This window comes from Felis catus, chromosome B2 (assembly GCF_018350175.1).
Source record: "Felis catus isolate Fca126 chromosome B2, F.catus_Fca126_mat1.0, whole genome shotgun sequence".
In the NCBI taxonomy this organism is placed as follows: Eukaryota; Metazoa; Chordata; class Mammalia; order Carnivora; family Felidae; genus Felis; species Felis catus.
The window spans coordinates 122,352,787-122,378,917 of record NC_058372.1 but is presented as its reverse complement, the minus strand read 5'-3'; the positions used below and the strand labels follow the sequence as shown (position 1 = coordinate 122,378,917).

The 26,131-nt window shown below is 40.1% G+C and overlaps 1 protein-coding gene across 5 annotated transcripts in view; it reads right to left on the bottom strand.

Moving 5' to 3' along the window:
* The window catches only part of PDE7B (phosphodiesterase 7B), a 579,566-nt gene that overhangs the window by 127,871 nt on the left and 425,564 nt on the right, over positions 1-26,131 (bottom strand). Inside the window, exon 1 of one of the 5 annotated variants that reach the window (XM_011282597.4) lies at positions 13,144-13,747. The exons of the other annotated variants lie outside the window; for them this stretch is intronic. Coding sequence (XP_011280899.1) covers positions 13,144-13,381 — 238 coding nt within the window. The 5' untranslated portion in view covers positions 13,382-13,747. Of the gene's footprint in view, positions 1-13,143; positions 13,748-26,131 lie in introns of those variants that run through there. 5 annotated transcript variants of the gene reach the window in all.

Here is a 26,131-nt window from a genome sequence, read left to right as displayed (position 1 = left end):
TCCATTGTATTTCTGTTACCTTATTTGGGTGGTAATAAGCAGGCGGGCTGTGAATGGCATAATGCAGGCAGCTAAGAAGGCTTTTGAGAGGACAGGAGATAGCTTCAGAGCAAAAAGGAGGAAAACTGGCCACCAAGGCCTGTACGCTTCTTTTGGGAATACAAACACCTTATAGAATCAGGAAAAATAAAAGTGGCTGCAGATGAGCTTTATAAAATCTTGCCTAAATGTTGCTAAATCTTCCATGGGCTTTCTGAGCTAAACACTATGTTTGCAAAGAAAGCTTGAGAGGGGTTAATCCTCAATGGTTCACGGGCAAACGTACCACAGACCCACGCTTTCAGTGGCCACATGCACTGGCCCTGTCTGGCCCACCTTCCTGCAACTCTATCTCCAGGCAACCATGCAGAAAGAAACATAACTATTATATAGGATCACAGTAACATTTCACTTATAATGGCTATAGCAACCAGCAGCTACCATGTCTATTTATTTCATATATAACTTCCTTTAACCTCACAATCCCGCTTAAATTCTTACATCTGGTATTCTTTTCTGGTGGGCAACTACCCTTTTAGTACAATGCAGCACGCTAGATGGGAAATTCACAACCAGAGCTTGGGGCTTGTCCAGAACAATTTATAATTCAAGTCTGGGAACAAGAAAAACATGTGTGTTCACATACACGCATGCATTTATGGGTGCACGTGTACTCCTTGCTTGTGTAAGATGGATACCACACATATAACGCAATCATAGAGATGTTAGTGCTTTGGAGTGAAAAGGACAGAAAATGAAATTTAGAGAGGTTATCATGGAGAGACGCATTTTTGGAGTTTGACCATGGCAGGCAGCATGGCTGAATCAATAGCATGGCTGGGCATTGAGGGACCTAGAATTGGCTCCAAGTATGGTGTGTAACCTCTCTGGGGCTCTCAGTTTTCTCATCAAAAAACAAAACAAAACAAAACAAAACAAAACAACTGCAGTGGTTTCACTAGATGAACTTAGAGGCACTTTCCTTTATAAAATTCAAAGACTTCTCCATTTTTCCTCTTATAATTTTTCAATGGTTCTACAAAAGTGAAGGTTTCTTGTTCATATGCAACCCAGTCCCATTAATTCTCTTTGTTTCCCACTAGTTTTTCCTTTAAACATCATACTAAGTTAACTCGATTAACCTCCATTTCTCAATCGTTTCTTGTGCTTTTCTGCCTTTGTACTTACATTCATGTTAATTCCTTCACCAAGAAGGTCACTTTGTCATATCTGTTGAGATATTAATGATCTTAGAGACATAGCTGTAAGCTATGTCCACACTAAGCCTTCCTGGGTCCCTCTAGAGAAGGGTGAGTTAACACGGAGTCTTCTGGGGTATCTATCACACTAGGTTTGTGTTTGAGTATGTGGTTTTATCTAACTCACTACATTATAAACTATATAAAAATTACACTTTTCTTAGACATTTTCTCATCCATCCTGTGGCACCTAGCCTTGAACTAATTGCTTAAAAAACATGGCAACCTGAAGACAGAAGAAATACGACTTGGCGAAGTAGGAGGGACAGGCTGTCGTGAAACTGTGAAGATCAGTTGTGTCAGGTCTTGAATTTGTGGAAGTGAGGATCACAGCTGGAATGGGAGGTCTGGATGGAAGAACACGTGGAATACACCTCCTTCAGGACAGGTTGGTCCCAAGTGGCAAAGCGCTTCAACTGGATGGTTTATATATTATTTCTTGTAGTTCTGTGTAAAATACTATAGCACTTGGGAAAGTTGGTCTGTAAGTTAAAGGGAAAGTATTCAACATCTCAAAATTCTTGATATTTACTAAATATGGCCAATGAACACCAAGCTGATGGTTGGGAATGCATTAGTATCTTTACCTCAAGTCTAACTCTCCACCAGCCACTGTTGGTAGGGCAGTCCTTCTAAAATGTAAACTTTATCATGTCACTTCCCACTAAAATTATTTGAAGCCTTCTCGTACCTGGAGGATGTACTCCTCAGAAAGGTAGATGAGGTCTTTGGTAATATGGCCCCAGACTACCTCCTTATGAATAAGCAGTCTTTGTCCTTCCTCAGTGTTTCCACAGAGTATTATTCCTACTGTATCTTGAGACATATGCCTTTCTACCTTGATATCAGTGAGTTGTTTATACGTCTGTCTCATCTAACAGGTCATAACTTCTTTTTCTTCTGCTTTCGTTCCAGGCACATAACATAATGCTATGCACTGAGTAGACACTCAAACCATAATTATTCAATCAAATTGCTTTGCAAGAAAAACATAGAAATTTGATTTATTTCTCTTTCTGAATATCTTGAATAAATAACCAGTAAATAGAGGTCTCAATTTCTTCTGAGTTAGGAACAAGTCCTTATTCAATTGTGACTTCTTGCATGGTAGAAGATGCTAAATATTTGGATATGACATTCAAACACCATTTTCTATTCTGTGACCTCCTAGAGTGTTTCTCATTATTTTTGGAGGGTGGAGGCATTCAAAAAATTTTTTTTCAAGACAAAAATTTTTTAGTTCAATTTTATCTATTCACATTCTACAGTGCGTTTATCTATCACCAAATCAAACAATAGGGCATTTAGGACTAAAGGGGGTAGAAATTGCTTTAGAGTTGATGAATCTGATGAGTTCACAGTTCTTGATTTTATATACCTATTTAACTGACAAGGAAATCTTTTCTTTTGTTCTACTGTAGAATGATACATTGAACCAAGACAAGCAATGTGGGACTCAACTAATATTCAAAGGAGAAACTAAGGGCAAAAAGATAGGTGTACATAAACCTTGAATGACTTATAGACAGAAGAACAGGGAGGGAGGTAGCTGGTTCTTCATATCAGCTACCATGGAAAAGGTAATAATGACTCCTGTTACAGAGGTAGAAGAAAACAGTGCTGTTTTCCCTGTTACAGAGCTGGCAGCCTTATTCCTCATCACCCTCACTTCTCCTGGCATCTCCCATCCCTCCCATCCTTCTCTCTAGGAGCCAGAGTGCAGAGAAAGGAGAATACCTCTTAGAAATTTCCAATGAGCACATATAAGCAATGAAAATGTATCAGACCTGACCAGAATACAATGCACTGTATGTTTACGATTGCAATTCAAATTTGTATTAGATATAAAACCTTAGCTTTTGATGTGGAAACCAACCAGAAAGGTGTCACTTGTTCCCATCCTGTTTCATGTATTACAGTCATTCAGTTGAACTTTTCAGCGTCGAAGTCCTGAGATTGGTTGCTGAAATGCATGTGTATATTTTAACCGAAAGAGAAAGAGGTAATAGGGTAGAATAACTGGGTCCAGCATGTGCATAGGAATGTAACTAAAATAAATACTATTGAATATGCAATACTCAAGTACGGGCCCAGCACATGGTAGCTCAATCAGTATGTAATGGAGATAGTGGGTTTTTTTTTTGTTTTTTTAATGTTTTTTATTTATTTTTGAGAACGAGTCACACAGTACTAGTGGTGGAGGGGCAGAGAGAGGGGGAGATGCAAAATCTGAAGCATGGTCCAGGCTCTGAGCTGTCAGCACAGAGCCTGACATGGGGCTCGAACTCACAAACCGCTAGATCATGACCTGAGCTGAAGTCGGATGCTTAACCAGCCGAGCCACCCAGGTGGCCCTGGAGGTAGTGTTTTTTGAAGAGGGAGTCAAGATTCATCATTGACCCTCAGAGTGAGAAGGGTCTTTGTGTTTGTTTGCTTTCCTTTGTTGTTGTTGTTTGGTTTGTTGGTTTTTGTGTGAGCTTGCAGCAGAACAATACACTTGAAAACTGGTCTTTGTGGAAAGATAAAGGGACTCTCTACATTCTCTCATTAGATTCCATTGTCATTGAGAGTTAGGCGGGCAGATATGGTTTCTTGCCACTTCCACACTAGAGGCTCTCTCTGGGGAAGCAGAATATGGCACAAAGTAAGGCCATCTACTCCTGACACCCTGGAGAATTATGGGGAAGAGAGTCAAAGACAGAACCCAGTGGTCAGATGAACATGCATTTTGCATTTTGTGCAGCAGGCACATTCAGATAGGTGTGCGTGGGCCCAAGGCACACGATCACCCAGAACCACCTTGCAGAAAAGCAAGGGGCAGGGGAAGTATTTATCCACAAGAAGTAATTTAGTCTGGAAAAGATTGACCTCCACCATGATAATGAGCAAATATAAATTTTTTTATCCCATTCAGGTGGGCTAAAGAGGAAGATTTGATTAGTTGAAGAGAAACAGGCTGTATTTTATTGCACATTTCAGTGTGGACATTTGAGATCTCTGCTACAGTTGTCTTCAACAGTGACTGTTTTCATTTCTATATGTTTTTGTTTACACTTCTTCTACTTGGATCCAGTTTCTTTGTAGTGATCTCACTTCACTTCCTTCTTCTTGGTACTCCACGGTTGTCTCCTTACTTGTCTCTTTCTCTTCTCTTTCTAACTTTTTGTTTTTCAACAAAAGCTATCAACTCTTTTCAATGAATTTTTGACACAGATCCTCTAAACAAATATCTCTTTCAGTTTCCAGAAGTTGTCATCAAGGTTATCTATATTTGTGTGAGATATTTGGGTGCCATCCAAAAGAGATGCAGAAATAAGTAAGAAAAGAGTCTTGTGCTTTGGCTTTAATTCTAGAAGAAAGGAAAATCTGAGGATGTTCTAATTATCGCACTAAATGTGTCTCAATGCCCTCGGTTGTTTAATTTTCCTTATGAATGCTTTAACTAAAGATTTACATTTATTTTAGCACATTTATTACATTTCTCATTGCATTACACTTACTTACATTTATTTTTGTTTGATCTCTCTATTGACCTTGATTTTATTTTACAATTTTCTGGTTTTCCACCTTTCGATTTCTACTATCAAGTACGTGCAACTGCTACTCAATCTCTTTTGAAAAATCTGTCCCTTTCTCTCTAGGGATTTTATTTTTCTGTAATCTGCCTGGCCCCTTGGACTCACTTTTAAGGCCACACACAACTAAACCTTGCTTTGTCTTGTCGACTCTGCCTTCCAATCGCACACAAGGCCTACTTTTAAGTTTTATCTTGTTACTGATGATAAGGACCATGACCTAAAGGCTCTTTTGTAGTCTTCCCTCAGCACGTGTGTGAGAGCTGAGGGAATAACAAAATGCTCAGGACAGGGGCGTGGTTTATAATCTATAACATATCATGCCAAGCAGATTTTTTAGGTGAGAAGAAGTATTCTGAAGAAAGACTCTCTCATAATGTTGTAGTTCAAGGAATTTAAGACAAACGGAAGGATACAAAGCTCACCTCTTGGGTGGTCTCTTAGCATTTTAGAGATTGAAGTCAATTCTAAAGAGAAATTTATGGAAAGACAGGGAAAAAATAGAAAAAGAAATAATGATGTCTACACTGTATACAGATCTAGGCTAGGGCACTGTATTAAATCACAAGTACTTTGTGTTCTGCTTCCTCTTTTTGATAGGGTGATATATACCTACCACATACTATGAGGTGTATTGATAATTGAAGAGTGAGAAAAATCAGGTAGTAGAAAAGACCACACTCTTCTTTACATTGCTTCTGTGAGTGAAAAAAATAACTTGGAGATTTTGGTCTTTTTACAATAAAGCTTCTAATGTTTTCCTTTTAGAAATTAGTAAGATGCAAAAGTCAATGCTCTGCTGTTCAGTTAACCAGACTTGTTTAAAAAAAAAAAAGAAAGAAGAAAGAAAGAAAGAAAGAAAGAAAGAAAGAAAGAAAGAAAGAGAAGGGAAAAAAAAAAACTGTTTCCAGGCAAAGAGCAGAGGACGTGGGAATAACATCCTCCATTCAGCTCCAACCCCTCAAAAGCTCATTTGTAGGACTGGGTAAACACACACCTTCCGCATTCTATTTTTGAAATTACGTTGAGGAATATACAGACTGTTATCTGTAAAAAAAGCAACTTTTCAAACTTTAGTTGATATAAAAGGTTCCAAAATGCCTGAACAGAGTAATTATTTTTAAAGTATATAAAAGCATTCACAATCTATATGCATTTGCTCTAAAATTTTATAATTATCAGTGCACTGCAACTTCCCTATATGAATATAGAACTGTCTCATATTAGTTTTGTACATAGTTTATACCTTTTTAATAGTTGGGGAATCCACTGTCATGTATTCTTTTCTTTTATTTTAAAAGCTATAATGACTAATCCTGATCCTCTACCAGAATATAAACTTAAAAATGATTCCACTAAAAGGAATAACTAAATTCATATTTCTTGAATAATCTTTGCCTAGAAAAAAATGTTCATTCATGCATTTAATGGCAAATTGTAAGCTATTTTGTTCCTTCTGATAATTTCCTTTTTTTTACTTATCGAAGTGTATTGAGTGGCTAATGTGTGAAAGATGTTAGGAAGAACACAAAGAAAATAGAATGTTCTTCAGATTGTCAAAAAGCTGAGAAGCCAGGAGGGAAGGAAGAAAATGTACATTAATTATGACAAAGTGATTTGTTTGTGAAAGAAATACAGAGACAGTTCTGTGAGACTTCAAACGAGAAAGACACACACTCCTTCAGTAACCTCAGGAAGGCTTTGTGCAGGGAATGGTATATGATTGGGGTCTTAAGGAATGGCAAAAGTTGGGGGCATGGAGGGAAGTCAGCAATGAACAGAAAGCCAGGATGTAGCTGTGGCATGCTTGTCCTGTCTGAGTCGAATGCAAGTGCTTATGGGGCAATAATGACAGATGAGATGGGAAAAGTGAGCTAGTTCCAGACTATGGAGAGCTTTAAATGCAGGATAAAAGTATTCGGATTTTCTCTGCAGACAATAGAGTATCACTGAAGGATTCTGAAGAAGGGCAAGACATATTCTGATTTTTCTTTTGATGTTACTGATCTAAATCACACAGTAGAAAGAAGAGGGGTAGAGAACGGCATGTTGGTGCCTCAGTCAATTAAGCGTCCAACTTTGGCTCAGGTCATGATCTTGGAGTTCATGAGTTTGAGTCCTGCAATGGGCTGTCTGATCTGATCACAGTCTGATCTCAAAGCAGAGCCGTTCCCCACTCACGTTTTCTCTCTCCCTCTCTCTCAAAAATAAATAAAACATCAAAAAAAAAAAAGGGTACAGAGAGTACTAGAGTTAGGAGCTACTGCAAGATGATAAAGAAAACATGAAGTTTGGCCAAGGGCCATGGAACTAAATAGAAAGCAGGTGATGAGCATGAGGTATTGTTGAGAAAATAGCAATAATACCAATAATTATAATAGTTAACATCTACTGAGAATGTAGTAGGGCTTAGGCTCTTTTCTAGGCTTTTTTTTTTGTTTGTTATCATCTCATTTAGTCTTCACCTTTTGTGAAGGTGCTATCATTATTCCCTTTTTATAGAAGAGGCAACTGAGGCACAGAGAGGTGAAATAATTTGCCCAGGTTCACACAATTTGAGTGAGAGAGGTAAGACTTAAAAATTTGAAAATCTCAGCACTGCACCAATGCTCTGTTACTACTAATTTGTATTATGGACTTAGAACCAACTGGAACCGGGCAGTTAGAGCAGTTTTGAAAAAGGGTTTCTGCACAGGTCATGTCATTTATAAAAATAAGGAAGTCATGTGAAGGACAAGATTTAGTGAAAGTAAGACGCTGTCTTCCAGTGTTTGCTCAATTTTGCATTCTGATTTAAGAACAGATTAGGGGTGCCTAGGTGGCTCAGTCAGCCAAGCATTCAACTCTTGATTTTGGCTCAGGTCATGTTCCCAGGGTCGTGGAATGGAGCCCTACACTGGGCTCTGCACTTAGCGTGGAGCCTACTTGAGATTCTCTTTCTCTCCCTCTACTCCTCTCTCTCCCACTCACACACTCTTTCTCTAAAATAAATTAAAAAAAAAAAACAGATTCAAGTGTCAACGATTATTACCCAGTTTAGCTACAGATTGAGTGCAAACTAATGCACAAGTAGTTATTTTAGAAAAATGTTATGAATTAATGTCAAGTTATCTACTGTTAAGACTCATTGATTCTTTGATCAAAGCAATTTGTCCTGCTTTGAATGAGATCATTAATACTGATGAGTGATTGAAAATGTGTTTGAATTTTAACAAATGATTTTGAATTTCACCACTTTTATTGCCAATACTTGGAGTTGACAGAAAGGTTTAAACCAATGAATGCTTGTTTTCACATAGATGCTGTAGACAGAACTCCCGTTCACCAATTTATAATTGTTCTTCTCTTGATAAGCATTTGATTATTCCCTGAGTCCCTGGAGCTTAGCACAGTCCCTGGCATACATTAAACATCCAATAAATGCTCCTTGACTTATAATCATAAGAATGTTTCAATCTTCAATATATTTATATTATGCTTGATACTTGAGGTACTTTAAAATAGTACTTTGAATGTCAATTTGAATTGTAGAGTTTTGGAATCAAAGAATTCTTTTGGAGATTTTTTTCCTCTGAGGTGGTTTAAGTTTTAGAGCAAAGTATAAAGCAAATTTCTGATATTTTATTCTCCTGGAAAGGCTGGGAAAGTTACAACGGCATGGGGAAAAAAAAAAATATATATATATATATATATATATATATTTTTTTTTTTTTTTTTTTTTTTTTAGGGAGTTAGGTATTTTTATATTTTTCTGATACCAAAGGCTATTGAAATGAGCACAAGCTTAATAAATAAGTAAATAATGTAAAATTTAGACCAGAGACACCAAAAGAAAGGTAAGTTCTGTGGCTATAGAATTTGTAGTTATTTGGTTGAATTCCAAAATAAAATTATTTATTCAACTGAGAACAAGCTCTGTTAGGAGATGTCTAGCTTTAGGTTGCTGCCGAGAATCACAATTAGACTAATACTTGCACTTACTGCATTTGAGAAACTGCCTATTTATTTCCTGCCCTTCTTCTCCCTCCCCAGAACCCCCTCCTGGGCATGCTACCACCACCATGCTTTAAAGCTTTCTTTTTTTTTTTTTTTTTTTTGATGATAGATGGGGAATCTTCCCCTGGGCCTTCCCAGCACTTGAAGCTTGGATCTAAAACTAAAGCCCTCAAAATAGTAGAAAAATGTAAAGGCACAATTGTCTGGCTTATTTTGCATGGTAATATAATTTTTCTGGTTTGACCAAGATTTGTATTATATCATGAGTTCCTATGTTTGTACCTCTACATATAATCAATAAAACAATGTCTTAGTTAACTTTAAATAACCTAGCCTGTGCCTGACTTGTGTCAGTTTTGTGGACTACAGCTGGGTGATGGAGATCCTGTTCTGGTTCTAACACAGGGTCAGTATGTGACCCCAGACAAGTTGTTTAGTCTCTAATCCACTCTTCACCTCTTTGGATTAACTAGATAATTAGACCATCCTTTGTTTCATAAAGGGAAAACAATGTGAGTATTAAGAAAATTAAACAGTTGGATATGATCCAATGAACTGAGTTGGTGCTCCAACTTTGGGCATGCTGATCACTTCCAGAGCTCTCTCCAGAGCAAACAGTGCCTCCACCAAAGCCCAGATGCACAACATGTGAAGATGACGAGCCCCACTTCTTCCTGTCATCCCCCATTCCCTCCTCCAGCCTATCGCTATGACAGTCACTGTTAGTCTCCAGCCAACACCCATCTGAAGCTGGAAGGAAGATGTTCATACATGTAACCTCCTCTCTCGCACGTCCTTGCTCCCTTCAGGGGACACTGTTCCAGTCTGTCGTCCATCACTCACAATTTAGTGAAGCTCATCTTAAAGCCTCTCATGAATACATATTTATGCATTTATTTTCCCACAAATTCTTTTGCTGTCTGCCTTTATTACCTAAGCAAAATCTCAGAACACTTTTCCATTATAGTTGTGAGAAACCAAGTCCCAGTCTTGTGTGAGATGTATGAATGAAAATAAGGATGCCCCTCCCTAAAGAAAAGAAGAGCTGGAGGCTTTAATGTTACATTCAACTTACTAAAAAGCGGTGATATCCACCTCTAAAGTCTTGAAGACTATTGGTTCTATCTGGAACTTCTGCAATTTCATGGTTTTTAAAACATGTAAACCTATGTATCAGTTACCACAAGCAGTGAAAATATACATAGAATGTTTTAGCTTTCAGTTTTCTTGTGTGTGGTTATAGCATGGCAAATATATTGTGTGATACAAATGTAACATCTATACAGGTACAGATAGCAGAGAGGAGGAAACAAACAACTGTGGGGGAAGATGCCCCCGGGGCATGGGGGTGGAGAGCAGGAAAGCCCCTACAAAGAAAGGGATGCTTCAAGTGGACTTTGTGGTTTGAATTAAAATTTATTTATTTATTTATTTATTTATTTATTTATTTATTTATTATTTTACTAAAAATTTTTTTAATCTTTTTTTAAAAATTTATTGTTGAGAGAGAGAGAGAGAGAGAGAGAGAGAGAGTGAGCAGGGGAGGGGCAGAGAGAGAGGGAGACACAGAATCCAAAGCAGTTCCAGGCTCTGAGCTGTCAGCACAGAGCCCAATGTGGGGCTCAACCCCACGAACTGTGAGATCATGACCTGAGCTGAAATCGGATGCTTAACCAACTGAGCCACCCTGGTGCCCTGTTTTATTTTTTTATTTTTATTTTTAAAAAATTTTATTTATTTATTTATTTATTTATTTATTTATTTATTTATTTTGAGAGAGAGAGACAGAGACAGAGAGAGAGGGAGAGAGAGAATCTCAAGCAGGTTCTGTGTCAGCTCGGACCCTGATACGGAGTTGGATCCCACAAACTGTAAGATCAAGAGTCAGATGCTTAACCGACTGAGCCACGCAGGCGCCCTGAATTAAAGCATTTTTAGTTGGCTAAGTCAAAGAAAGACATTCCAAGCACTAGGCAAAGCTCAGAGATAGGGCACCACTTGACGCATTTTGAGGAACAGGAAGTTGTTAGCACTGTCAAAATATGAATTGTGAGAGAGTTCTGAGGCAAGGGTCAGATGAGAGAGAGCGAGCGAGGTTGAGAGAGAAAGAGAGATAGTGAGAGAGAGAGATCATTATACGTCTTGGTGTTTTTTTGACAAGCTTTCTACCATAAAACCTGTACACTAACTGAATACAGCCTAAACCCTGTCTTTCTAAAAATGGAAACACGCCAGATTTTTGGGACTATTCTTCAAGCGTTCCTGAGACCCTCACTGTCACGCTGTTCTGGGTAGAATGGCACAGAACACCTGATTCGGGGAGGAGCTTCAGCATCAGGGACAGGACGGGAGGAAGCAGGAGACAATTTGGAAAGTGAAGCAACTTGTCTTTGGGGCTGCACCACATGGTTCAGGCTGCATACGTGGATGACAAGTTCTCATGCCCATGACAGGAAGGGAGAGCCCCTCACCTCCCTGAGAATGCCAGGGCAGGGAGGGAAGAAGAAGAAGAGGCAGACCTCCTTGGAGAAGGTATCCTGCAAACAGGACAAAGGGGACAGCAGACCAGGGAACAGCCTGCCCGGGAGCCAAAGTGGCTGCTGAGAGATTCCACTGCGAGTGAGGCAGTGGTCCAGGGATAAATTAAGACTCCACTAGTCAGCTTTGCAACGTCCTGAAAAATGTTCCTTTTAAGTGAGAAAGAGTCACAGAAGTTCTATTTTCTGTCTGTAGTACTGCTTTTTTCAAGAATTAACCCTCCAACCACCTATAGTACAAATAACAACATAAACCTATCCCCAACACGTGCTAACGGCTGTTGAATTAGGTAACTTTATCAAAAGCGCAATTTGAAATATGAATTTTAATCACTTAATTTACTGAAACAAACCAAGAGTGGTAACAGTTGCAGTGTCACAGTGAAGTTGTCTGTCCAGGTGGGTTTTTCCATCTGTCTTGTACGACTCCCATGAAATACGGATGGCTTTGGCATTACCTCCTTTCTTCTGGCCAAGACCCGCTTCCCTGGGCATTCATCTCCAATTTGCCACATAAACCTCAGTCTCACTGGTTTTCTTCTCATCCCTAAGTCCTCAGGTTTACTAGAGACCAACACTATTTTCCCCCTTCCTTTCAAGTCTTTTTTTTTTTTTTTTTTTTGGTCCAGAACATTATTTTGTAATGATATTCTTTTTAGATCATTAGGCAACTTACAAAAGTTTCTACATAAATTGTTAAAAATCAGATTAGCTGCATTTTGACTTCTTAGTCCCTTTCCATGTAGGAAGAGAGGTAATTTTTGGTCTATCTGTCCCGTCTAGGCTCCTACCTCTCACCACCAACAGTATGTCAGGATTCCGTTGCATAGGGCTAGCCAAGACTTCAAATGCATAAACACACGCTCGTATTTGTTCCTCTAAAGTGAACCACCACTTTCCAAATAGCTACCAACACATTCCCCAAAGGAAGAGAGCACCCTGCGACCAGTTACGGTTTCTTAGTTTACGGTTTTATCAGAGCCTCTTGGGATCCTTCGCAGGGATCCTAGCTGTCCTGGTGGTTGTGGTGCCGGCTGTCAGAAAGGTTCTCCATAACTGTCCTAAACACAGCACATTCTTATAACATGACAAAGTCCCTATGAGTCATCATTTCCACATTTGTGAGGGAGTTGATTTCTCCTGGTATCAATGGGGGAATCTGTATTATTGATTGTCACCTCCAAAGGGGAAATCGAGGCAAGGAAGTTTGCCAACTTTTCCCAGGACATGCAAAGCTTCCAGACCACTCAGTCTTGGGAACACGATACATGCCGTAGCTCCATAGTTAAAGATCGGGAAACGTATTTTACTTTATAAAAAGCGTTACAAAAAGCAGCCCAGGAAGAATATCGTCTGGGAGAGAATTCTGACTTGCCAATAAGGAATTGCAGGGGCAGGATCGCCAGTAAAGAACATCTAATTCCACCTCCACCTTCTTTTGGGGGGACTGAAGTTCAGGAAATTTCACTTGTTTAAGCCGCAGGGCAAGCAAGTGTGAGCGGAGCCCAGAGCCCAGGTTACTGGATCCCCAGTCTGTTAATGCTCCTCCTACCACATCCTTCTTAATTTTAAAGATGCCTTCCTACGATGGAGCAAACATTCATTAACCACGGCCCTCGAACCCCGTGCTGCAAGTGGTCTTCCTTCCTTCTCCCGTTTTTCTGGCTCGGGCTCTGCACGGCAGGGACCCAAAGCAATCGGACTTGGCCCTGTTACCTCTCGCACCTCACAATTTACCTGCGAAGCTGTGGAGAGCGTCTTCGTTCTCCAGAACGCCTCTCTGTTTGGTCGCCTGCAGCTCACTTTTGGATTTCCAGACCAGCTTTACCATCCTGATCATCTCGGGCAAGTCCCAGGGCAGCGGCCCCTGCTGGCACCCCGGCCGGCCGCCCGCGGAGGAGGGCAGCACACCTTCTGGGGCCGTCCACCTCCTGCCCAGCTCTGCCGAGTGGAAGTAGCGCTCGAGGACAGGCATTCTGCCCCGTCCCCCCGCGGAGCAGCTGGGGCCGCTGCTGCCGGGGCCGCCGCGGCCGCCGCCGCCGCCAGACGGGAGAGTCTTCCCAGGCAGGGGAAGGCGAAGCCCCGGGAAATCTCCTCCAGCTCCGGAAAGGCAAGCCTCCTCCAGCCTGGCACAGCCTCCCTGTCGCTCAGGCGCTCGCAAACACTGACGACGCGGCGACTCACTTGCCCAGGTTTCTCGCCGGTGAGAAGTGCCACCGCGCTCGCTCCTTGGAGACGAGCGCACTTTCCCCCCCACCCAGCTCTCCCGGGCACTGGCGGCACCGCGCTTAATTAATCCCAGGCCGCCGCTGGGACGGCTGCTGGGGGGAGAGCCATCGAGGCTCTAGCGTTTGCCTGTCCTCTTCGGATTCATTTGTTCCCCGTTCTCCTCTGGTGCTTGTCAAAGTTTGTCAAGTGGCTTGTCTCCAGGCCAAGAAGCGGGGCTCCCCCTTTGCCAGCTTCTCCGAGGGCTCCTCCAGAGGCCGGTCGGTTATCTGAAGGTGTCAGGTGAAGAGTGCGCCCCCCTCCCCCGCCTCCGTGGTGCAGGAAGCCTAGAAGCTTCCCTGGCTCTAGCCCCGCAAGTCCCAAGGAGCTCTCGGAAAACGGGAAGTTGAGCACTGGCAGAACCGATTTGCAGCTGCTGCTCTCTGGAAGGTCTGGCGGGGGGCCACCTTGTCTGTCCCCCGCGTCTGCACTGGGATGGGGTTAGGCAGAAGGCTCTGGGATGGATCCTCACCCCACAGTTCACACACTCCCCTCCCCCACACCCCTCCCCCTCGCTGTCACTGGGTTGTCAGCAAACCTAACTGGGTTTTGGCCTATTGGTCAAATCCCTTCGTAACCTCAGCCGCCCTTCAGCTGGAAGGGAAATAACATTGAATCACATCCCAAAGCTAACTCTGAAAGAAGTGAATTAGGGAAGCACCAAGATCCTCACGCGATCGTGCAGTGGGGTTGCGTAGTCTGGATAGGTACCCTGGGCTTGTTAAAACCCCCTCGCAAAAAAAACTGTAATCATTTTAAAGGCTATTCTTGGGGGAAGGGGGGGGTGGGGGGTGGGGGTGGCGTACGTGGCACTGGAAAGAAAGGAGAGAGTGTTGAAGATCCACTTTCCAGAGACAGAGCGCTGTGGACTTGATATTTGGGTCGCTAACTGCTGTGCCCCCACCTGTGAGGGGTTCAGCTGAGGACAGTCCTGGGCCAGGCACAAGCTGGGTCCCACGGCTCAGGTGGAGAAGCCAGCCCTGCAAGTCAGAACCACACAACAGAAGGGGGTGCCCCCTGTAGCTTATGTGAAAAGCCCCAGACATAAATGAAAGTGGGGTGGTATTGTGTTGGGCACTTTTGTCGGCAAATTGGGTTTGTAGGAACAATTTGAAGTTGAACATCCACGTGGCTAGCTCCTGTTTTCTTGGCCGCCACTGCTACAAGCCCATCTTTTTCTCCTCTTCACATCTCTGCCATTGCAAAGGGCTTTATTTTGCTTGGCATTTTGTTTTGCTGATGTACAATCTGTTGCTCCTGTTCTACATTCCTTGCGGGGCATGTTTATCACACAGTCATTTGATGTTTCTTCAGGGGAGAGAAGAGGAGACTTCGGGGAAAGGAAAAAGACCGTTGTAAGGTGTGTTTTATTTTCATTGCCCTCACGTCATTTTTTACAATGTGAAACCAGCAAAGGCTACTGTAATTTTGTTGTTGTTATTATTCCTCTAAATCTAGGGTTAATAAGTTTAGTTTCCCACACTGAGTTAAATGGCTTTTCTCTTTTTCCGGATGGAAAAATACACTGGTAAACCTACTTTCTTTCCTACTAGGTGAGGAAGCATCAACATCTTTGAGGGTATAAAATAACAATAAAAGACACTGAAGACACTGCTGCTTGTGAATTTCATTATTGAAATATTAATCAGACAGCTCTTCCTATAACAACTACATATTCACTTAGCCCAATTTGGGAAAAATCAGTGTTCCACTTATGAGAAAGATGAGCCTTTTTTTTTTTTTAAATAAAGTTAATTTACTTATTTTGAGAGAGAGAGAGAGAGAGAGAGAGAGCACATGAGTGGGGTAGGGACAGAAAGAGAGGGAGAGAGAATTCCAAGCAGGCTCCATGCTGACACAGTGCAGAGCCAGACTCAGGGCTCGAACTCAAACTGTGAGATCATGACCCGAGCCGAAATCAAGAGTCAGATGCTCAAATGACTCAGCCACCCAGAAGCCCCTAACTTCCCTCTTTGTTAAGAGATAAAGGGACTTAAGAATCAGTGTGATGCTTCCATCATGTTTGACAGCCCTTCCAGATCTTATGCTTGTATCACACCTAGGCATCAAAGCTCTCTAGATTTGAAATGATTTTATTTAAAAAGCACATGTAGGCTGTTGCACTCTATGAGCATATTTCCTGAATAATGTCTTAAACTCACTCCTCAGTCACAAACTTCCTTGACATAACAACTGAAGAGTTTCCTAAGTGTTTGACTATTTTTATTTTTGTTCAGTTATTTTGCAATAGTACTTAGCATCAGGATATCCTGACCCTTGGAACAAAGGGGTTAAGAACAAAGAAAACAAATATATGATATAATATGTCACATACACTAATGCATTAAGAATACAACTTTTCGTGGAACATTTCTTTCAGAATGACATTTTTAAAAATCCAAGCATATAAATTTCCACTGTGTTCTCTGTATTGTTTCCTTGTAACAAATTGTTTCCTTGTAAAAAATATCTTAGAGAAGTTACAAAATGTTGGATCATTGAACATGAATACTTCCTAGTGGAGATGAGTTAGGGCCAAGCAAGCGGCATCTCAAATTTTCCTTCCCAAGAAGGAGTCTACTTTGAAGATTTCAAAATTGAAAAGTTTGCAGAATTAAAAAAAATTCTCCCCAATATGGGATTATCTTCATCCCAGGGTAGAAGTGCAAAAATACCACAAGAAAGGTCATTCTCATGGTATTTCTGTCTCACATAGAAACAGGAAGTACAGGAAATCTTGCGGGAAAGCTTGGCTCAGGAGATTTTTGGCTCAACGACAGGCTCAAGAGGTTGGGATAAACTGACAAGATGCTAGTACTCAGACTAAAATTATTATGCCACACATATTCTTTAACAGGTGGTTTTGTTACATTTCATAGGCTGTGATATTTTTTGTCCTTCAGATAGTTGCGTTGGAAGAGCATGCCTGTAAACCTGTGATTTTAAGTTTCCTCCGTGGGCATCATCCACCTTGAGTTTGTACCTGCAGCCAGAAGTTTGGATCACTGGGGATGGGGTCAAGGGGCTGGTGATGAGGTTCTGCACCCAGAGCAGGCATGGAGAAAAGAGGTCTCATCTATGACTTGTGAGGATTCTTACAAATCTTAATATCTGCAGTTAATGTGCTACATATAGGACATTTTAAACTTTCAAAATAACCTCATTTTTAATTCAGGCATTGTGAGCCAACCTAACCTTCCATTAAAAGGAAAATAGGGTAGTTCTTTTCTTGTGCAAAAGAAATGTAATGAGAACTAACCAAGTCAAAAAATCCTCGTTCCAATGGATACCTAAATTCTACCAAAAATACTTTGCTATGTGTTTGCAGCCATAAAGGAAATAATTGGTAACCACAGTACTAACGGATATAGCCAAGAACAAAGATTCAAAGACCTAATGATTTAGAACCTGGATTATTTCGAAGAATTTCTATCGTTCTGGGGGCTATGCTAAGCTCTTACAGACTTGTGGGTGTTCTAGTCATTAAGCAGGTAAGTATTATATGTGATTTAAAAAAGAAAATATTAGTAATATTAAATATTTCTAATTATTTTCAGAAATGAATTTTTAAATGGAAACTTGGAAATACGTATCTATTTCAATTTTTATAATTTGGAATCTATCTATAGATTCTCACAAAACTTCATTTGAATTGAAATCTCACTCACGGATTGTTTGGTAGTGCTTCATAAGCTTATTAGCCCCCAATCTGCTTCTATCTTTAAAGAAAAATTTCAAACTGTTGAGGGAGTTTATTAATTTTGTCCTGGCCTTTCCTCTCCATCAGTTTAAATACAAATGTGTAAATACACACACACACACACACACACACACACACACACACACACACACGACCACCCTGGTTTCACAAATGCAATTCAAATGAAATTCAAAATGAGCAAGGAAGGAAAAACAGGTCTTTCAACTTTGTTTAATGTTGTCTAAGTAGAAGAAGCTCAAACAATTTACAGTGTCCTTCGAAAGAAAGAGAAATGTAGTAACTTTGACCTTCGCTAATCTCAAGGAATGATGCCAACAAATAGGGGAAGGGACCTGGTCTGCAGATAAGGAGCACATCAGGGAGCACGCATCTCTACTGTCTCATGGAAAGGGAGGAGAGTGGACAGTGCAAAATGAGGAAAGACGAGGTAGGAAAAGTAGATTCACAGTTTGATTTCACAACAAGTGTTTAAACTACAGTCAAGTCTTCCCTTATTCACTCTGCAAATGTGTATTAACAGTGAAAGCTCAAGCAGAAGGGAGAACCTTTTGCACAACCCTTTTCAGGGACCAGAGACCTGCCTGGCTTCCCCACCTCAGGCTCTGGTTTTCATTTTGAGCTACCGCTTCTTCCATTTCTTTGCTTTGCACATTTAAAGAGACAAGCCAGGGTTTTAACTGGAACTAGCATGAGATATCTATCTTGGCTCTCAGACATCTTAACTAATGCTAAGTTTACTGTCTCTGACACTTAACCCACGACAAACGAGTCCAATCACACAGGGGTTGAGAACAAAATGGCAGGAAGACTTGATTTTCGCCACTTTGCTCCTCCTCCCTGCTGTTGAAAAACCATACATTGACACAGTTGCATAGTAAAAACAAAAACAAAACACAAACCTGAAACAAACAACCCCCCCCCACCCCGTTATTCTCTCCATTACCAAACATTTGATGCTTTACTGTGTGACAAGGCATCCTCTGGCTGAAACCTTTCTAGGATTTCAGAACTTATTTCCGATTGTAGAAGATTGTTAGTGGAGTAAACTTTTTACAATTTCATATTCAGGTGTGCCAGCTTCTGAAGAAATAGCTACAACAACGAAATCTCCAAAGCAGCTCTCTGAGACTACTTAGGGTTACAAAAAGTATGTTTCGATCTCAGCTCGCCACTGAACTTTGCCTCAAACCTAGTGACATCTCCATAAATGGGTATGATGGCAACAACCACATTACCCGTCACATTGGGATCTTCTAAAAATAAAAGAAGAGCAACCTCTCAGTTAATTTAAACCCATAATGAGCTATAAATGTTTTAAAGGATTATTTCTAAACTATAAGAAGTCATAATTGACAATTTACCTAAACTCAGATTTTGGCTATGTTTTCCTGGGGTCTATTAGAAACCTGAAAAAGTCAATCCCCCGACCCTTCAGGTAGGTCCTACTTTGGAAATTTGTGTTCCCCAAGAGGATGCAGGAGCAGAGGAAATCAAAGGCAGGGGTATTAGCGTACCGGGAGAGGTGGTGACGGATTTAATGGTACAAAAGTGGGGTAAAGTAGGTAAAATGTTTTGACATTGACAGGTGAATGAGAGTAGATAAGGGAGAGAATAGGAGTTAAAAAAAAGTGTTTCAATGGGATAAATATTTATTATAACTGCCCTTTGGAGTTGTGAGAACGGCTTGTGACTCACACCTAGGATGTCAGCTTGCATGATTTGCACCATCATTATTATTTAGTGCTCTGGTTAGTACTGTATAGATTCCTTTGATTGGGAATTCCAATTTTAGCCCGCGATGACTAATGGTATGTTTGATGTTCATGAGCTGTACGGCTCTGTGTCATATGCTGTGGTTGTGAACATGTGTGTTTAGGCCTTCCACCGGTCTCATTTCCCTAGACTAACTTATGTGGGCCTCAAATTTTTTGCTTGAGGGTGTATGCCTCCAGCATTTTTATAATTTTCATTGCTCCTTGCTGGTCTTCATTTAATGTGTTTTTAAAAGAAGTATCGTGGGTAAAACTAAATCTAATGTTTAAAAAGTAGCCTAAGAGGGGCGCCTGGGTGGCTCAGTCGGTTAAGCGGCCGACTTCAGCTCAGGTCACGATCTCGTGGTCTGTGAGTTCGAGCCCCGCGTCGGGCTCTGTGCTGACAGCTCAGAGCCTGGAGCCTGTTTCAGATTCTGTGTCTCCCTCTCTCTCTCCCCCTCCCCTGTTCATGCTCTGTCTCTCTCTGTCTCAAAAATAAATAAACGTTAAAAAAAAGTCTTTAAAAAAAAGTAGCCTAAGCAAAATCTGAAATATGTTTCTACTTTTTTTTTTTTCTTTTTTTTTGCTGGTGGGATGTTTGAATTTTGGAAACTCTCAAGAATTAGGCCAGGCTGAGTAGATCTCAAGGAGGCTGGAGGGGAGATTATCTAGACATCCACAAGGAAATGCTGAGGAATGCCTGGGTGAGGTTTTTTCCCCTCTTAGTATAATAATGAGAAAAAAAAACCCTAGACCACTAATAAGATATAGAGAGATTATCAATATCACATAACATAAAAGGAAACAACATAAAAGGAAAGTTATAAGATGGCAAAACACATAATCTTCTAACAGGACCTATTTGTTCCCTTGGCATTCATTTATGTTTATGTTTATGGAGTTCAAAGTCAATTTCACAGAAGGAAATTTCAACTGCTACACGTGTAGGAGTATAATCCTACTGCCTCTTCAAAGTATTCTTTATTTTTTCATCTATCACTTAGTACTTCCTGGTGATTATGAGTTACATAAAATATCTACACCTGAAGGTGTCTCTCAGATGCTCCAAAGCAACGCTTCTCAAATGTAAATGCACATATAAATCACCTGGAGACCCTATTACATGCAGAGTCTGATCAGGCAGGTCTGGGTGGGGCCTTGAGACTTTGCAAGCTTCCTGGGGATGACAAGGCTGCTGCTGGTGGACCACACTCAGTAGCAAGGCTAGAGGGTTACCATGTAACAGATACTTTCTGCCTCTCCCATATTAGTTATTTATGAAAGAAAATGCAGCTAACATCCTAATCTTTACAGATATACATAGTAGGATTCTTGAAAACAATCAATTAATACCGGCGCAGGTCAGATAGTCTCAATTAGAAATAAGCAACCAGAAGCACGGTGTAAGAGCAGGGCTGTGTCCAGCAACATTCATGACATTGAACGACTACGTGGTTTTTAAATTTTGTTTCATTCATTCATTTCTTTTCCCCTGTGAATTAACTTTAAAAATATGGTTGAATGTCCAATATAAATTACTGTGATGAATAATATCTGTGATGGAGTCTTAACTTCAAAACTAAGTGGCTATTTTTGAAAATCTTTTCTGACCAAACGTGAAAAAAAAATTTGCTTAGGCCAATTTTGCCATTCCCTCTTCTTTCCAGCATTTCGTTGTGGTCCTGTTGCTATGTTTAGAACAATCAGAATACAGGCAAGGCTCTGAGTCCTGAATCTCCATCATTAAGGATACTCTCACCAAGACCTGCTCCTTCATTTGATTTATCAGAGGTCTTTATAAAGTGGTCTTTGGATGAAGCTTGGTAATCTTTCCCACTGTGATATTCCAGGCATGAGTGAATGGTGGCCAGATGATTCCCGCTAAGCAAAAATGGAAAAAAAAAAAAAAAAATAAGTAGGCATTCATGGAGCTATAGCCAGGAGCCAATGGTGCTGCTGACTCAGAGAAACATACTGTAATGTCACAGCCACAGTGAAACACAAAACAAAACACAAGACATAAATAAGATAAACTCCGCAACAGGCTGCACTCTTTATCAGGTATTGCCTAGAATTTATGCAGCTCCAGGGATAGTACGTGTGGGAAAGTGATGCCAGAAGCAAGAGGCACGTGAAATCGAATGGGAGACAAGGGTAATCAAGAGCACGAGGCTAGAACACTACCACGATTTACGCAATTAAAAATTTGTACAGTTAAAAAAATTTGTATATTTAACTAAATAAGAACGCTTATAATAAGTGGAAGCATCTGCTGGTAATTGGAAACACAGTTTGGTATATTTTTTCCCATTGTCTTTCCTGGTTCTTTCTAAGGCTGTTTCCCTGTGATTACTAACACCTATATTTCCTGTTGTTCCCAGGGTAACTAAAAAACAGGGAAGAGAAAGCTGGAAGATATTAGATTAAAACTAAAATATATCATGGTTATTATTTTAGATAATTTTAGACCCTGTTTTCCTCTGTGATGGAAGCAGAGTCAAGGTAAGGTGAGACCACTTAACATATAGACATTGTACAACGCATTCCCTGTATAGAACAGTACAGGCATCCTGAGTGACTCCCCCCAGCCCCCTTTTTGATATATAACATTTCTAGAAGAAGAAGAACTGCACCGTTATCAAGGAAAGAAAGCCTAGCACACTAGAATATTTGACAACATTGATGTATGTATAAGGTCTTCGTCATGAAAAGATTCTTTACGAGTTTCTTTTGGTAACTTTCTTTTCCACCCCACATTCAAATGCTAATTAAATTTTGCTTCTTCTATTCCATAAATTATCCAAAATGATTGGCATAACCTTTGTCTACGTCATATGGTCCTGCCCTGTTTTCTCATCTGAACCTCTGAGTCCTCTTACTCTCTTTTTTCCGTGACCACCATTCCTGAATCCATTTGGCAGCCTGACAATGAGACATCCTGTATTTTTTTGTTCTTTGATCCATCTTTGCTTTTGATGTTAATGTTCTGTTGCCTATTTAAGTGTAAAGTAAAATACACCTGCCTTTGACTTGCCTATGTTCACATACCTCACTACTCTTACGTCTGTGTATCTTGATTAGGGTATAAGCGGTCAATTTCAGAATCACCTTTTAAAAAATGCCTTTTTAATGCTGTTATTACTTTTCTGCTTTCAAACTTTAAGGAATCAATTGATTTGAGCTACTAGTAAAATGTGTTTTTTGGGGGTGCCTGAGTGGCTTAGTCACTTGAGCCTCTGACTCTTGACTTAGGCTCAGGTCATGGTCCCAGGGTTGGGGGATTGAGCCCTGTGTCGGGTTCCACACTGAGTGTGGAGTCTGCTTGAGATTTTATCCCTCTCTCTCTGTCTCTCTGTCTCTCTCTGTCTCTACCCACTGCCCTTTTCCCCTGCTTGCACATTCTCTCTCTCTCTAAAATAAAAAAGTAAAATGATTTTTAAATCTCTCATTAATTGTTAAAAAAACCCTTCAGTAAAGTCTTATTTATCTTTAATAGCTGTGGCATTCTGAATAGGACATACTTTATGATCACGTCATTTTCAAATATGTAATAAATAAAAAGTGATGAAAATACCAATTTTAATCTGACACAAAGAGAGTTATTACTTATACATGTAGTCCAAATCCCTCTGTTGAGCATTTAATGCCTTCAAAAAAGGTTCCCACTTAATTAGTTCTGTAAACTCACTGAACTTACACTTGACACAAAAAATTTCTATGAAAATTACATTGTTGTCCATACATGCCAGATGTCCTGTCATATTTTGTACGGTAGGCAGAATATTGGCCTCCCAAAGATGTCTACATTCGAATCGCTAGAACCTATGAATATATTAGGTTCCATGGCAAAAAGGAATGAAGGTAGCTGATGCAATTAAGGTTGCTAATGACCCAGCATTAAAATAGGTAAACACTTCTGGATTATCACATGGGTCCGATGAAATCACGAGTCCTCACTTGTGGACTAGGGAAGCAAGGAGGTTCAGGGTCAGAGTGGTGAGATGTGAGATTCACTGGCTTCAAAGGCAGAAAGGAGCCCTCCAGCCAAGTATGAGGGCAACTTCTAAAAGATAGAAAAGGCAAAAACCAGATTCCCTCTTAAAGCTTCCAGAAAGGACTGAAGACCTGTGTGTACCTTAATTTTGGCCCTGTGAGACCCATTTCAAACTTCTCATCTCCCAAACTATAGGATAATAAACATGTGTTGTTTTAAGCCACTAAGTTTGTGGTAATTTGTTACAAAAGCCTTATAAAACTAATATATTGTTGCTTACTTTGTTGGGAAAGATTTTTGCATTCATCAGATTCAGAAAAAGTCCCATTTTCTTTATGAAATATTTGTGTTCCACTTCAAATTCCTTCTTCTTTTTAAACAACCCATTTTATTGATCTGTAAGTTAATGTCATTTGTATCACTATTTGCATCTGATGCTCCGTCTTGTCTTCCAATTTAGACAGATGGGACCATTATTTCATACTTTGCAACATAAAATCTTAGTGATTTTTCCTTCATTTACCCATTAATTAATTCAACCTGCATGCACTGAGTAGTTCTCAATTTATTGAGTGCCCCATGTCAAGTGATGGATATAGAAAAACATGGACTCTATACTTAAATTACAAGTTTAATGGAGAAAGACAGACGTATAACTGTAAAGCACAGTGAATTATATAGTGCTGTAATATAAATGTGGTCTCAACAGTTCTCAATTTGTATTTATTATTAATAATGATGGCAACCAACTTTTCCAGCACATTTTTTTCCATATCTTGACAATGAGGACAATGGCTAGAAATTTATTTAAGACGTAAAAAATTTATGAACTATATTATATAAAGTTTGTATTTAGCCAGGGAAACATGGATGGTTTTTTTGTTGTTGATTATTTTTTATTTGCTGATATAATTTTTTAAAGTCTAGATGTAACAATTTAAAAATTTTAAGAATATTCTCATTACTTTTCTCATGTGAGTTGATATCATGTACGTAGCAAATTGGTAGCTTAGGAAAGGTTCTTACTCTAAGAGAGCAAAGAAATACAAATCATGCAATGTTAGAGTTATAAGGGACTTTAGAAGCAAATTAAGCATTTCAATTAGATCATGGCTTAGTAAGCCTTGCCTGCTATAGTAAAAGACCATAGACTGGGTGGCTTAAACAATGCAGATTTATTTCTCATAGTTCCAGAGCCTGGAAGTCTAAAATCATGGTCAAGTTCTGGTGAGGGTCATCATCCTGGGGATGCCATCTTGCTATATCTTCATGTGGTAGAGAGAGGTTGACTCTCTTGAGTCTTTTCTAATAAGGGCACTAATCTCACTCATGAGAGTTCTACTCTCATGATGTATTTACCTCCCACAGGCCCCATCTCCTAATACCAACATATTGGAATTAGGGTTTTAACACAAGAATTTTGGCAGGACACATTCAATCCATAGCAGATCATTTTCTAATTTTACCAATAATGAAGCATTATCAAACACCTTAAGCCCTGGATTCCCATAGACCTGAGCAAAGCATTTCCGTTGAGTGTTTATGTAGCTGGTCATGGCACTCAACATTTAGTATGAAACGCCTTATTTTATCCTTATGAGAACCCAGATGAGGTAGGCACCATTATGACACACCCCCCCCCACCATGAAAGTAATTTTCTCAAGATTCAGATGCGATCAAGCTTTAGAAGGTGATTTGAACCACAGCAGGCTGATTCTAGAGCATTCCCTCTTAACACTCTCTGTGTGGCTAAGGTATTGTATAAAGCAGTAGGTACTCTGCTTGATTCATAGATTATAACTATATCTGGCTATATCATAATAAACAGTTAAATGAAGAAAGTCAGAAGAAAAGAAAGAATAATTTTGACATCTCGGCACCTATTTTTATAGCTGTTCTTCATAGCAGGATTACATCTCCTGTTCCTCAAGCCATATTTACTGCCATGAAGTCATGCCTGTCAATATCAGATTGGGCATTAGATCTTGTCCACACCTTCACCCAGGAAGTGCTGAAGAAAGTCTTGCTTTCTCAGTATGACCAGCAAGAAAGAACGTGGTGCACATGGACATTTTTAAAGCTTTGGACGAATGTCCCTCCAATAATGGGGTGGTTTCTTCAAATGAGACACTACACTGCTAAAATAACCCTATTTCTTATGAAGGGTGACTTCATTTACCCATACCATAACTTGTGATTGCCATTGCTATGCACTGGAACTATTTGGGAATTGTGATAAAAGATCATCAGAGTAGTTTCTATATTATTTAAACATAATTTCAGCAGCAATTCTGTTGTCCTGGACCTAAACTCCCCAGTCTGAAGAACCAGAGAATGATGATGTGGAACTGGTGAATGATGTCCACTAGATTTACCCAAGACATTGGAGAGATACTGTCCTTTGGGAGCCATTTAGCAAGGCTGCTTACAATTTCATCACAGATGCCCGATGCATCTGTGTTTTCTAGACAGCTTGGCCAGAAAAGAGGGGGGAAAGAACCTTAAGTGTTTCCGAGTGTTAAAGAAATAACTTGGGTCACCTTTTGCACAGATGACAACACATGTGGGAAATTCAGATCTGGCCCAGCTGATTTCTGTCCTGGGGTCCTAGATCAGAGATGAAGCTGAGGACAACCATGTTTCCAGTAGACCAGGCATCTTCTGTTTTCTGCCTCAGTTCCTTTCTTTGGCTTTACTTCCCCATAGTAACTTTGATTATTTAGTCATTTATATCCATAGTTCTTCCATCAGGGAAGTGTGAACCTATAAATTTCACATCATCTTTACATAGCACCTTCTTTTATAAAGGTATTGCAAAGTGACAGAAGGTCTTGGCTCTTTTTTTTTTTTTTTAAATTTTTTTTTTCAATGTTTATTTATTTTTGGGACAGAGAGAGACAGAGCATGAACGGGGGAGGGGCAGAGAGAGAGGGAGACACAGAATCGGAAACAGGCTCCAGGTTCTGAGCCATCAGCCCAGAGCCTTATGCGGG